The sequence below is a fragment of the Bos taurus genome, chromosome 1 (genome assembly GCF_002263795.3).
Source record: "Bos taurus isolate L1 Dominette 01449 registration number 42190680 breed Hereford chromosome 1, ARS-UCD2.0, whole genome shotgun sequence".
In the NCBI taxonomy this organism is placed as follows: Eukaryota; Metazoa; Chordata; class Mammalia; order Artiodactyla; family Bovidae; genus Bos; species Bos taurus.
This window is the reverse complement of record NC_037328.1, coordinates 70,460,040-70,474,184: the sequence shown is the minus strand read 5'-3', so window position 1 is coordinate 70,474,184 and position 14,145 is coordinate 70,460,040. Positions and strand designations below refer to the sequence as shown.

Genomic DNA, 14,145 nt, shown 5'->3' with positions numbered 1-14,145 from the left:
TCAAGTCAATTTACCAAGCATTCTCTGTGATCCTACTCCAGCCCAGGTGTTCTTCCGGGTTCAAGGAATCCTGAGATAAATAGATGTGGGTCCTGATCTGAAGGAGCTCACAGTTCAGCAGGCCTCAGGACCAGTGCTGTAATCAAATTTCAACCCAAGAACCAGAGAAGCATGAAGGAGGGAGGTAGCGGTGAAGGTGCACAAAATTCCTGTACCATATAAAGTTATCCCTGAGCCACACTGAGTATACTTTTAATGCCGGATGCAAGCACACAACAGGTGAAAGATGGGGGATCAGCTCACTCTTTACTGAAGTACAACACATATGCCAGCGGAAGCCCAAGGTCATCTGTGCAACAAGGGGCAGACCCCACCCTCTCCCTACACACTACCCCCAGGCATATGTGAGCCAGGGTCCCACTATTGGGTCTGGGTAAGGCTGTGATCTGCTGATCTACATGGGAACCTTCCAGGTACATGTCTTCACAGTCACATGGCTCCAGATGTGGTGGGGCCCAGGTCACAGGCAGCACTTCTCCCTTCCGCACGCAGCCGTGCCTGGTTGCAGCTGGTGTTCTTCAGCCACTCCTGACACGCAGCAGGGAGACTTGGACAGGAAACGCAAGCATGTCCAGTTTACGGCTGATCTGGTAGGCAAAAGGAAAAGGTGGTACTTCCAGCCCTTGTGGCCTGTGAGCTCACCACAGGCCAAGGACAGGAAGGGACAGAGGACATTTGAAGAGGCCAGTAGCACTTCCTGAGCTTCCTGCAGGCTGGACACAGGCTCTGTCATTCCTACCATTTAAATCCCACAGTAACATATATAAAGCAGGGACTTCTCTGGGAGCTCCTGCCTGTCAAGGCAGGAGACGCGGTTCCATCCCTAGCTCAGGGAGAAACCTTGGAGAAGGGAATGGCAACCCACTCCAGGATTCTTGCCTGGGAAAATCCCATGGACAGAGAAGCCTGGTGGGCTATAGTCCAGGGGGTTGCAAGAGAGTTGGACATGATTTAGAGATTGAACAACAAAAAACCTTATAAAGCAAGTTATGTGTGTGCGTGGGTGTGTGTATGCACACATGTGTGTGTGCTCAGTAATGTCCAGCTCTGTGCAAACCTTTGGACTGTAGCCCACCAGGCTCCTGTTTCCATACAATATTTCAGACAAGAATACTGGAGTGGGTTGCCATTTCCTCCTCCAGGGGATTTTCCCATCCCAGGGATTGAACCTGCGTCTCTTGTGTCTGCTACATTGCTGGGGGATTCTTTACTGCTGAGTCATCGGGGAAGCCCCATAAAGCAGGTAGTACTAGCCTCATTTTACAAGGGAGGAAAGTAATACGGAGTAACTTACAGAAGTTCACACAGTTAGGAACTGGAGCTCATAATCAGATCTACCTAACTGCAAAGCTTCTTGTTTGACCTCTGAGCTTTCACCAGTAACCAGCTCACAGCAGAAACTGATACCCAACACCTGCATGGCCTGGTTCCTACACCTCAACTGATCTGCTCCCATCTCCACACCTTCTTTCTGACCTCCGAAATAGTTTCCAGTTTGAGGGGTTCAAATCTGACATAACTTTAGCTGATTCACACTTGCTACTTGGATTATCATGTGCCCTGGGAATCTGTCATTTATTTGGCTGTCCCTCTTCAAAACCCCATGCTGTGTTCGTTGTTTAGTTGCTAAGTCATGTGTGACTCTTCTGAGACCCCATGGACCCCATGGACTGTAGCCTGCCAGGCTACACTGGAGTGGGTTGCTGTTTCCTTCTCCAGGGGATCTTCCCCACCCAGGGTTCGAACCTGCATCTCCTGCATTGGCAGGCAGATTTTTCACCACAGACCACCAGGGAAGCCATGTTCAGAGACTTTCTTATGGGAGTACTAAGGCCCCCCTTCCACTAACAGACCTGCTGCTAAGTCACTTCAGTCATGTCTGACTCTGTGCAACCCCACAGATGGCAACCCACCAGGCTCCCCCGTCCCTGGGATTCTCCAGGCAAGAACACTGGAGTGGGTTGCCATTTCCTTCTCCAATGCATGAAAGTGAAAAGTGAAAGTGAAGTCACTCAGTTGTGTCCAACTCTTCGCAACCCCATGGACTGCAGCCTACCAGGCTCCTCCACCCATGGGATTTTCCAGGCAAGAGTACTGGAGTGGGGTGCCATTGCCTTCTCCAACTATTGGGCCCAAATATTCCCTCTTCCCATCATTCCTTGGCAGCAAGATGTGGACATAAGAGTTAGGCTGAGCTGACTCATTCTAACCTTCCAGTGACTCACACCATCCCCCCAAAATACAATCCCAGAATTCCAGCACTAGAAGCTTTGTCCAGGGATCTGGGTTTTAGGAGAATTTTCCCAGCTTCTACAAATACAATCTTGATGTCCATCTAGAGCATACATCTATGGTTTTTTTCCCCTTCTGTCTAGCATGCCTACTTCCTTTGTAGTCTCTCATTCCATTCCATGTGGTTCAGGTCAGGCTGTCGGTTGTGGTAGCCCTTCCACGTCCATGAGCTCAGGCCTTCCTTAGGAGGCACTTGGCAAAGACAAGTGCCTTGTGAATCTGGCGCTGTCACAGCTGCCTTTCCTTACATATGAAAGACTCTGAGGAATGAAGGGAGCAGAGCTAAGAGGGGAAAAGAAAAGGAAAATCCTGATGATTCTGTTTGAACTTCTGGATCCAGCCAGAGCTGAAGCTGGACAGCCACTTCTAGGTTTTTTAGCCAATTCCCTGCCTTTTAAATAAGCTCCCATGCATTGGGTTGCTGCCACGTGCAACTAAAGTCCTGACTATCTGTCCATTAATAACATTAACCTTCTCCCAGGGGCCAGAAAGCCTGATCTTCCTAGGGCCTAAGGAAATTGGGATGAGGGAAAGAATTTTTTTTTTTTTTTTTAATATAGCAGAGAGGGGAGTTTAGTACTCAGACAAAAACAGGCAGAAACAAAGCCAGGGAGAGATTCTTAGATTTCATTCCTAACACTCCACAAGAAACTGTTGCTGCTGCTGCTGCTGCTGCTGCTGCTGCTGCTAAATCGCTTCAGTCGTGTCCGACTCTGTGCGACCCCATAGACGGTAGCCCACCAGGCTCCCCCGTCCCTGGGATTCTCCAGGCAAGAACACTGGAGTGGGTTGACATTTCCTTCTCCAATGCATGAAAGTGAAAAGTGAAAGTGAAGTCGTTTAGTCATGTCCGACTCTATCGACCCCATGGACTACAGCCTACCAGGCTCCTCCGCCCATGGGATTTTCCAGGCAAGAGTCCTGGAGTGGGGTGCCATTGCCTTCTCCACCACAAGAAACTAGACCCTCCCTAATGTAGCAGCAGCTCTTCTGTATCCTGCAGATCTTCCCCAGCATCTCCAAGAACCTCTCGCTCTCCTCCACTCCCCGGCACAAAGAGTGCCTGCTCACCTGATGCATCAGCCTCTCTGCCACGCTGGGGTCAGTGAGGTCTTCAGGGGAGGCCACGTTCAGCCTCAGGAGGAGGAAGCCTCCATCTGCGCCTGCAAGTTGAGAACCGTGAGAAGACAAAAGCATGGGTAAGTCATTTCCCGAATCAGGATGTGAGCTGTGGTCTCCAGCTTCTGTCCCTACTCTGTAGATGTGCGCCTATGCTCATGTATAAGTGTGTCTATGTTCACACAGAGTGTTCCCTCTCTTCACTGCAGAGAAAATATGCCTTCTCTCCAGTAACTGGACCCATCATAATGTCCTCCCAACAAGAGGGAAGAAAATGAGCAGTAAAGGCCCCCTCCACATGTGGAGAAGTCAAAAGAGTAGTATGAGGAAGGAGAAATGAAAGTGGATCTAGAATATTCTGAAGGCCTGGGGGCCTTGGATGAAGCTGTTGGGAACGGGGCCAGCAGAGAAGCTGGTCTCTGAGGGGGTGTGCTTGGCCAGTTCTTCCAGCTCTAAGGTGGCAGCTGTCTTTCAATCCAGCCTTCCTGACTTAGAGGCCTTGTAGACAACTTCATTCTTTCCTTGAGCCTTAAGCTTTACCTGCCACCTTTTAGTCAATTCTTCCTATCAGAATACTATTGGAATTAATCCAGCAATTGCACTTCTAGAAGTTTATCCTACAGAAAATAACACAACTGAAAAATGTATTATTTACTGCAGCACTGTTCATGATAACAAAAATACTGGAAATGACCTAAATGTCCATCCAGAAAACATGGGTTAAAAAATTATGGTAAAACAAAATACTGAGAAGCCATGCCAAAAGATAGCTTTGTATCAAGAGATCTGTGTTTATCACATGTCGCATTTGCATAAAAAAGAAGAAGATAGATATTGTCTATAGCTATATGATATAGTATCAATATCTATATTATATTGCTGTAATAAAAGGTATCTTCCCTCTTCCTTTTTATGCTTCCGTGTGCATACTGCATGTCCAGAAGAGGATTCACAACAAAGTGATACCATCAGATATGTATGAAGGGCAAACTGGGTAATGAGGGGACAGCAATATAAGAAAGCCATTTTAAGATGTAATCTATGAACTTATTGAAATTTTAAATCATGTCAATGTATCATCTAATCAACACATAATACATGAAATCTTTTTAAAAGAAAAATATTAATACATTAAGCTTTAAAAATCAAAGCACAACAGGAGACTCTCAGTTTTGGAATCAAACAGACTTTCATTTGGAATTCCACTGCTACTTTTTTAACCATCTTTAAATGTATTTCCTCACTTTTCAGGTAGAGTAAGAACACCCACTCCATAAAATGGTTTGGAAGGTTTAGTTAGAGGAGATAACATGCAAAGCCTGCCGTCAGAGAGAACCTTCAGCTGCTGCCATGCTTACTGGCTGTGAAATGTTTTTATATCACCTCTGCCTGAAATTCAAAAGATATTCAGTAAGGTGGTTGTGATTAATATTTTTATTTCACCTTCCCCAAAAGGCCTGGCAAGCAGAAGATACTGCTGGGATGAGGCATGAGGAAAGATGATGAGAAGTGAAGGTGAAGTCTCCATGCTGACCAGAAGCTTTGCTGACTGCTGATAAGGGACTTCTTCCCTAAAGAAGTTGTTTCAAAGTATAGCTTTCAACTCCCAAATCTTTGTCCAATTTATTAATTGATTTTTACGCCACCATTTACACTTGCAAGTGCTATTTAATTGCTGTCAGGTCCGACTCTTTGCAACCCCATAGACTGTAGCCCGACAGCCTCCTCTGTCTGTGGGATTTCCCAGGCAAGAATACTGGAGTGGGTTGCATTTCCTTCTCCAGGGGATCTTCCTGACCCAGGGGCGAACCTGCTTCTCCTGCTTGACACCTGGGAAGCCCCCACCATTTATGTTACCAATCCCATAAAGTGCATCCTGCGAGCTAAACTCTCATGGGGTCCCAGCTGCTCAGAGGGCAGCCCCTTGGGCCTTATTTCCACTTGGAGTAGCTCTGGCTGAACCAGAGGCTTTCAGAGCATGAAGGCTATGTCTTTTAAATAAAATTTGGCCCCTTCCTGGTGCACAGTAGTTACTCAACAGTTAACCTCAGAACTGGAAAGGACCTCACTGCAACCCCCTCCAGCTACTGGCAGTGAAACTGAGGCTCAGAGGGGAAAAGCCAGGCCGGGACCTGTCCTACATCACTCAGGGCAAAGACAGGATTCCAAACCATTTCTCCACACTTCCAGCACTGAACTTTCTCCATACCCTACCTTAATTCTGCTTCTTACTGGTTTTGTTACTAGAACATCATGAAGAGGTGACATCTGAGACAGGGCTCAGAGGAAGCCTCCAGATTCATTTTTCCTTTCTCCCATCTCCTTAAACACACAGATGCCAAACTTCAAATTCCCGAAGATTACACATGGGGGAGCCACTCACCTGGGGTAATATGTGTCCACCTTGTCCGAGCAGTGCTGGCCGAGGTTGTTGAGGGCTTCCCTCCACCTGCGCTGGCTGTTTTCAAGGTCTTTGCTGAGTCTGTGGTCTTGGCTGAGGTGACGCTTGTTTCTGAGCTACTGTTGGTCGAGGCTGTGATCTTGCTTGAGGAGACACTTGGTTCTGGGCTGCTCTTGGCTGAGGCTGTGGGGCTGCTGTTGGCTGAGGCTGTGATCTCGGTTAAGGAGACACTTGTTTCTGGGGTGCTGTCGGCTGAGGCTGTGGGGCTGCTGTTGGCTGAGGCTGTGGTCTTGGCTGAGGTGACGCTTGTTTCTGAGCTACTGTTGGTCGAGGCTGTGATCTTGCTTGAGGAGACACTTGTTTCTGGGCTGCTCTTGGCTGAGGCTGTGGGGCTGCTGTTGGCTGAGGCTGTGATCTCGGTTGAGGAGACACTTGTTTCTGGGGTGCTGTCAGCTGAGGCTGTGGGGCTGCTGTTGGCTGAAGCTGTGGTCTTGGCTGAGGTGATGCTTGTTTCTGAGCTACTGTTGGTCGAGGCTGTGATCTTGCTTGAGGAGACACTTGTTTCTGGGGTGCTGTCGGCTGAGGCTGTGGGGCTGCTGTTGGCTGAGGCTGTGGTCTTGGCTGAGGTAACACTTGTTTCTGGGATGCTGTCAACCATAGACAGATGGAAAGAAGGAAGAGAGCTCCTGCTGATAGGGGGAATGGGCCCACTGGGTGTGGTGTGTGTAGCAGAAGTCTCTGAGGAGGTGGAACTCGTGGTGGAGGTTTCTTCGGAGAAGCTGTAGACCATAGCTGAGAACCCAGCAGGGGAAGTCACTTTGCTTACTATTGTCGCATCCTCTGTGAAGACTGGAATTATCCCTGAGATACTGATGTCGCTTGTTGTCTCAACAGAGAGGGCTGAGCTTTCTTCCAAGAGGTTCTTGCTGACTGTCACCAAGGTTCCACTTGGGGTGGTAGCCTTGGCTGCTGTCGTTTCCTTTTCTGGGGTGCTACTGAGGATGACTGTGACCACAGGTGTGACTAATTTCGTGGCGTGGGCTATTGTCCAGGTCTCAGCAGAGGTTGTATTCCTAGTAAGGTGTGATTTTGCTTCAGTGGAGTCAGGCAAGGCTGACCTCTCAGTGGGGGACAGGGCCTGTCCTCCTGAGGAGCTGTAATCTATGTGTGAGGTCCCAGGGATGGCAGCAGTTGGTTCTGTTTCCATAACTCTGCAGTTGATCACCTTGATGTTGGTGATGTAGGTAACCAAGGCTTTCGTCAGAGCAGTGATGTCCGCTGACAGGGCTTGTGAGGTGGTGATGGCTGGAACTGAGCTCTCAGAGGAGGCACTGCTCTCTGAGGATAGGGCCTCGGTTTCTCCAGAAGTGTGAATGAATTTCAAGATTCTCTTTGCTTCTTCAGAGCTGTCAAAAGTGCAAAGGTTCTCAAAGACAACTTTCCAGAGCTCACTGCCTGTGACAGTGTCCACTGTGGTCCTTACACGTCCTGTGGGGCTGCCACCTGTGGATGACGTCACCGTGGGAGTAGTGATCACAGCCGTGAACTTGGAAGGCTTTCTTGTCATGAGAGCCATGGTCTTGTCTTCCCTGGCCTCTGCTTCTGAAATGGTGCCGCCTCTGATGAAGGTCTTATCAGAGGTCTGGGTGCTCAGGGTTTGAGTTTCCCAAGAGATGTGGTTTGACACAGAGGGCTCAATGAGGTCAGTAGCCTGAAAGACTTCCTCTGAGCTTGTCCAGACCTCCGGAGTGACAGTAGCCTGAAAGTCTTCCTCTGAGCTTGTCCAGACCTCCGGAGTCACAGCAGGCAGCTCTGTGTGGCCTGATCCACTGGGGCCTGTGTTGGGTAAGAGCAACTCTGTGAGCTGTGAATCCCAGGGCACTAACTTGACACAGGCTCTTAGATTTATCCCTGGGCACTGCTGGGAGGAAGCAGGGAGAAGGGATCATTTGACCTTATTTTTCAACTATATTTTCAAGGAAGAGGAAGTGATATTGGGAAGACAGCCCCATGTAGCAGGCATGGAACTGGGATTGCCCTGGCTGAGGTCCTCTGATGGCCCACTTGAGGCAAAGAAGTATGAAGTGAAGTCGCTCAGTCATGTCAGACTCTTTGCGACCCCATGGAGGGTAGCCTACCAGGCTCTGTGATCCATGGGATTTTCCAGGCAAGAATACTGGAGTGGGCTGCCATTTCCTTCTCCAGGGGATTGAACCCGGGTCTCCTGCATTGCAGACAGACGCTTTACCGTCTGAGACACTAGGGAAGCCCTTTAGGGAAGCACTTGAGGCAAGCCAGCCCCCAAATCGAGACGCTTATTGGTCTGAAGCCATCAAAGTGAATGTGTGGCCAGGATCCCAATTCAAGGGGGAGCAAAGAAAAGCAGAAGATCCAAGTGAGCCAAGAACTGTGGAGCAGGAACCAAAACTCTCAGAACTTTCTGAAAGAATCCTTGTCAGCTTCCTATAGAATTTTTTTAGCAAACTTCAGGAGTAGTGGAGGACAGAGACACCTGGCCAATCGTAGTCCATGGGGTCACAAAGAGTCAGACACGATTTAGTGACTGAACAACAACTCCATAGGGCAGAACGTCTCTACTCGCTTGAATGACCCTCTGAGGTCATGTGAGTGGAGGGCCAGCAGCCGTTTGTTCCCCAGGGGAGGCTGCAGCAGAATTATTTATGAGCTGATAGATGCCTCTCCTGTCTGTCGAGGGGGAGGGGCCGAGGTATCTCTTGAGGCTGCTGCTGCTGCTGCTAAGTCGCTTCAGTCATGTCTGACTCTGTGCGACCCCATAGGCGGCAGCCCACCAGGCTCCTCTGACCCTGGGATTCTCCAGGCAAGAATACTGGAGTGGGTTGCCATTTCCTTCTCCAATGCATGCATGCATGTTAAGTCGCTTCAGTCGTGTCCGACTCTATGCGACCCTACAGACAGCAGCCCACCAGGCTCCTCTGTCCACAGGATTTTCTAGGCAAGAATATTGGAGTGGGTTGCTATTTCCTTCTCTGATCTCTTGAGGAGGGTTGCCAAATTTAGCAAATAAAAATACAGGCTGCCCAGTTAAATTTGTCAGATAAATAAAGAATAATGCTAATGATAAATATTTTTTAGTATGTGTATTTCTCAGGTAATATTTATTGTTCAGTCCCTCAGTTATGTCTGACTCTTTTCGACCCCGTGGACTGCAGCACGCCAGGCTTCCCTGTCCTTAACCATCTCCCAGAGCTCGTTCAAACTTACATCCATTGAGTCAGTGATGACATCCAACCATCTTGTCTTCTGGTGTCCCCTTCTCCTCCTGCCTTCAATCTTTCCCAGCATTGGGGTCCTTTCTAATGAGTTGGCTCTTTGCATCAGGTGGCCAAAGTTTTGGAGCTTCAGCTTCAGCATCAGTCCTTCCAATGAATATTCAGGGTTGATTTCCTTTATGATTGACTGGTTGGATCTCCTTGCTGTCCAAAGGACTCTCAAGAGTCTTCTCCAACACCACAGTTCAAAAGCATCCGTTCTTTGGCACTCGGCCTCCTTTATGGTCTCTCACATCCATACGTGACTACTGGAAAAACCAAAGCTTTGACTATACAGACCTTGATAGGCAAAGCAATGTCTCTGCTCTTTAATATGTTGTCTAGGTTTGTCACAGCTTTTCTTTCAAGGAGCAAGCACCTTTTAATTTCATGGCTGCAGTCACCATCTGCAGTGATTTTGGAGCCCCTAAAAATAAATTCTGTCATTGTTTCCATTGTTTCCCTATCTATTTGCCATAAAGTGATGGGACTGGATGCCATGATCTTCATTTTTTGAATGTTGAGTTTTAAATCAGATTTTTCACTCTCCTCTTTCACCTTCATCAAGAGACTCTTTAATTCCTCTTTGCTTTCTGCCATAAGGGTGGTGTAATCTGCATATCTGAGGTTATTGATAGTCCTCCTGGGAATCTTGATTCCAGCTTGTACTTCATTCAGCCTGGCATTTCGCATGATGCACTCTGCATAAAAGTTAAGTAAGCAGGATGACAATATACAGCCTTGATGTACTCCTTTCCTAATTTTGAACCAGTCTATTGTTCCATGTCTGGTTCTAACTGTTGCTTCCTGACCTGCATACAGGTTTCTCAGGAGGCAGGTAAGGTGGTCTGGTATTCCTATCTCTTTAAGAATTTTCCACAGTTTGTTGTGATCCACACAGTCAAAGGCTTTAGCATAATCAATGGAGCAGAAGTAGATGTTTTTCTGGAATTCTGTTGCTTTTTCTATGTGCCAATGGATGTTGGCAATTTGATCTCTGGTTCCTCTGCCTTTTCTGACTCCAGCTTGAACATCTGGGAATTCATGTTCACTTACTATTGACGCCTAGCTTGGAGAATTTTGAGCATTATTTTGCTAGCATGTGAAATGAGTGCAATTGTGTGGTAGTTTGAACATTTTTTGGTATTGCCCTTCTTTGGGACTGGAATGAAAACTGACCTTTTCCAGTTGTGTGGCCACTGCCGAGTTTTCCAAATTTGCTGGCATAGTGAGTGCAGCACTTTCACAGCATCATCTTTAAAGATTTGAAATAGCTCAGCTGAAATTCCATCATCTCCACTAGCTTTGTTTGTAGTGATGCTTCCTAAAGCCACTTGATTTCGCACTCCAAGATGTCTGGCTCTAGGTCTGTGATCACACCATTGTGGTTATCTGGGTCATTAAGATCTTTTTTGTATAGTTCTCCTGTGTATTCTCGCCAACTCTTCTTAATATTTTCTGCTTCTGTTAGGTCCATACCATTTCTGTCCTTTATTGTGCCCATCTTTGCATGAAATGTTTCCATGGTATCTCTAATTTTCTTAAAGAGATCTCTAGTCTTTCCCATTCTATTGTTTTCCTCTATTTCTTTGCATTGTTCACTCAGGAAGGCTTTCTTATCTCTCCTTGCTATTCTTTGAAACTGTGCATTCAGATGGTATATCTTTCCTTTTCTCCTTTGCCTTTTGCTTCTATTCTTTTCTCAGCTATTTGTAAGGCCTCATCAGAGAACCATTTTACCTTTTTCCATTTCTTTTTCTTGGGGATGGTTTTGATCACCGCCTCCTGTACATGTAATATGTAAGACATACTGAAAAAGTCATTACCTGAAATTCAAATTTACCAAGTGTTTTATCTAGTAACCCTACTCTCAGAAGGAAAAAGACAAAAGCATATGCACACTTTTGGGGGGTTCTGATGGTTTAAGATGGCCTTTTCTGAGACCTACTGTCCCAGAAGTACCCAAGGACCCTCAGGAGGGCCAGCGCCATTCGGTCATCTCTCCCCAGGATATCAGAACAGGCTCTTGGCTTGTCCTCTTGTGTCTCCCCCTGGATGATGAAGGAACACTGGGCTGAGAGGCAAGAGACTTAGTTCTAGTCATAGCTGTGTTGCCTGCTAGCTGGAGTCTGATGATTTACTGGTGCAAATCCTGACTCTGTCTCCTACCAGTGAGCGTCTCCTACCTGCCTTGTCATGGGGGTGAGCACCAGAGAGGAAGGGGAATATGGAAGCGCTTCCATTGCTAAGCCTTCCGGGGGTCGTTAAGCATCCCTCCCCGAGCATGTCCTCTCAAGGAGTCACCTGAGAGCTCGCGACCTGCTTTCATACAGCGAGAGTTCCAGGCTGTGCCCATGTGCTGCTTATGTGGTCATGGCCCTTGTTCTCACTGCCCATTCGGTGTTGTCTACCTACACACACAAATCACAGTTTTCCAGGGATATACTTGCTTCTCCTCACTTCAGTTTCTCTGAGGCTCCTCAGTCCCCACAGCTGGAGGCAGAGCTTCTCTGCGGCAGCCCACACAGCCCGAAACCCAACCATGGGGTCTGATGCTGACCTCCCCTGACACATTTTCTTCCTTTCTTGGGAGCCCCGTGGTGTTATCCTGGTGTGGAACCTCCTCAGGCTTCTCAAACCCATCGCCTGTTCGTCTTCGGGGCTCTTACGACCCCCAACCCAACTCTCTTACCTGCCCAGGGTCTTCTCAAACAGAGCAAAGCCCATCCTGGCCCTTGATAGCTCTAGAGTGCCGCAGCTCTCCTGAACCATTTCCTCAAATCAAACTTGGGGAGAGGAAAGCATGTAGACTTTGGACCCAGAATTCGAGTCCCCTCTCCTCTGTTTGCTTGCCGCTTACCAAACTTGTGACCTGGCCAGGTCTCCTGGCTCCATGCCTGCGTTGTCCCATCTGTAGAATGGAGCTTGAGATACCTAATTCACTTGGTTGGGAACACTACATTAAATGTGTAGCACACGCCTGGGAGATAATGAGTGCAGGAGGCAGTGTGGTCCAGTTTAGGCATGATGTGTGGAATAAAATCCTGGCTCTGCAGAGTTACTTCATGCTGGTAAGAAGCCTCAGTCTCCTCGCTTAGGCGGCAGGGGGTAGATGAGGGTAAGAATGTATCTCTCACAGGGTTATTGTGAGGATTAAAAAGCTAGTGACAGGGGTATATGCGAAATCTCTGTACCTTCCTTTCCATTTTGCTGTGAAACTAAAACTGCTCTAAAAAAATTAAGTTTCAAAAGACAATGTGTGATAATGATGTGTCACTGTAGATTTCTCAGTTGTAATGCATGTATATTTCTGGTGAGAGATGTTGATAATGGAGGGGGTGGTGAGAAGGTGGGAGACAAGGCTTCTTTAGGAATCATTGCACTTTCTGCTCAGTTTTGTTGTGAACCTAAAACTTCTCTAAAAAACACAGTCTATTTTTACAAAAGATAATGCATGTGACAAGCTTGGCACCATTTCTGTTACAGGTCAAGGTTCGTTCTTTTCTTTCATAAAAGCCCTGCCTCTCTCGGAATCCACCCTCCACAAGCCGCCTGTGACAGTCAGACTTTTCAAACAAAAACACGTTTTTACAATAAGCACCTACTGTATAACACAGGGAACTCTGATGAACGAACATCATGTGACAGCTTGGATAGGAGGGGAGTTTGGGGAGAATGGGTACGTGTATGTGTGTGGCTGGGTCATTTTGCTGTGCACCGGAAGCTATCACAACATTCTCAATCAGCTACACTCCAATATAAAATTTTTTTTAATTTAATGGACTTTTAAAGGAAATCTGTGCTAAAACATTAACTTGAAGGAGAAAGAATCTTGTCAAGCCACATTCTTTGGCTTTAATCAGATTTATCACCAGCCTGCACCTGCTGACTCCCTATTCTTCCCTCCACACATACTCACACCCCACAGGCATAAAGACAAACCCATAGCAACCTCACATTTGCATGGACTGCAGCCTCACACGCACTTAAGCTGACCCTTTGCCACTGTGTACTCTTTATCAATGACAGTCATACTTCAAGTGGGGCAGCCCAGGTGGCTCAGTGTTAAGAATCCATCTGCCAAGGTAGGAGCCGAAGGAGATGTGGGTTCGATCCCTGGGTTGAGAAGATGCTCTGGAGAAGGAAATGGCAACCCACCCTGGTATTCTTGCCAGGATAATCCTATGGACAGAGGAGTCCATGGGGTCACAAAAAACCAGATATGACTGAGAACACACGCACGCAATACTTCAAGTATAGTTTTATGCGTGCTCAGTCGCTTCAGTCATGTCCAACTCTTTGCCACCCTAGGGACTGAAGCCCACCAAGCTCCTCTGTCCATGGGATTCTCCAGACAAGAATACTGGAGTGGGTTGCTATGTCCTCCTCCAGGGGATCTTCCTGACTCAGGGATCAAACCCACATCTCTTATGTCTCCTGCATTGGCAGGCAGGTTCTTTACCACTAGCACCACCTGGGAAGGCTGTATAGCTTTTTGATTGATTGTAACTAACCCAAGAGAGCTACTTTCCCCCACAAAGAGCTGTAGTATAGAAACTCCCACCCAGAGTCAGGAGAGAAGCCCACAGGCACCCTCTCACCTCCTTACCTGCAGAGCTCCTGTGGGCCCCAGCCTCCCAGCAGCAGAAGAAAAGGGGCAGAGCCAGGCACCAGAGAAAGCTCATCGTAGCTGGGATTCCGGCCACCATTGCCAGCAGCTCTGCCCACTCCTCTCACTGCCGCCTTTTCCTGCTTCCTCAACCCGCGGAGGATGGGCGGGCCGCCTGCTTAGGTGTGACTAGCTAGTTTCCAGGATGCAACCAGGTGATCACAAGTGCACAGGCTGAGAGCTGGCAGGCTGTGTGTCAGGACTGACAAGGAGCCAACCCTCCTGCCCCCCTTGACCACTGACTCCTCCTCCCTAAGTTTGAAGATACGGAATCCTTTCTACAGTGACATTCACCCCCTGGTTCCTGCAACCAG

At 47.8% G+C, this 14,145-nt stretch overlaps 1 protein-coding gene across 1 annotated transcript; it reads right to left on the bottom strand.

The window, feature by feature from the left end:
• Positions 1-287: 287 nt before the first annotated feature.
• On the bottom strand, positions 288-13,928 carry MUC20 (mucin 20, cell surface associated). Its single transcript, XM_002684818.7, has 4 exons — positions 13,772-13,928; positions 5,855-7,708; positions 3,424-3,515; positions 288-647 (listed from the first exon to the last, which is right to left on the bottom strand). Exons 1-4 carry the CDS (start codon positions 13,869-13,871, stop codon positions 579-581), a joined length of 2,115 nt encoding a protein of 704 aa, XP_002684864.3. The 5' UTR covers positions 13,872-13,928; the 3' UTR covers positions 288-578.
• Positions 13,929-14,145: the final 217 nt, after the last annotated feature.

Excerpts from the sequence above, each read along its gene's own strand:
- MUC20 (XM_002684818.7), bottom strand. The coding sequence starts at position 13,871 with ATGGTGGCCGGAATCCCAGCTACGATGAGCTTTCTCTGGTGCCTGGCT. Across the intron at positions 7,709-13,771 it reads GGCCCACAGGAGCTCTGCAG|GCCCCAGTGGATCAGGCCAC; the intron begins GTAAGGAGGTGA and ends TACCCAACACAG. Across the intron at positions 648-3,423 it reads CAGAGAGGCTGATGCATCAG|ATCAGCCGTAAACTGGACAT; the intron begins GTGAGCAGGCAC and ends TTTGCCTACCAG.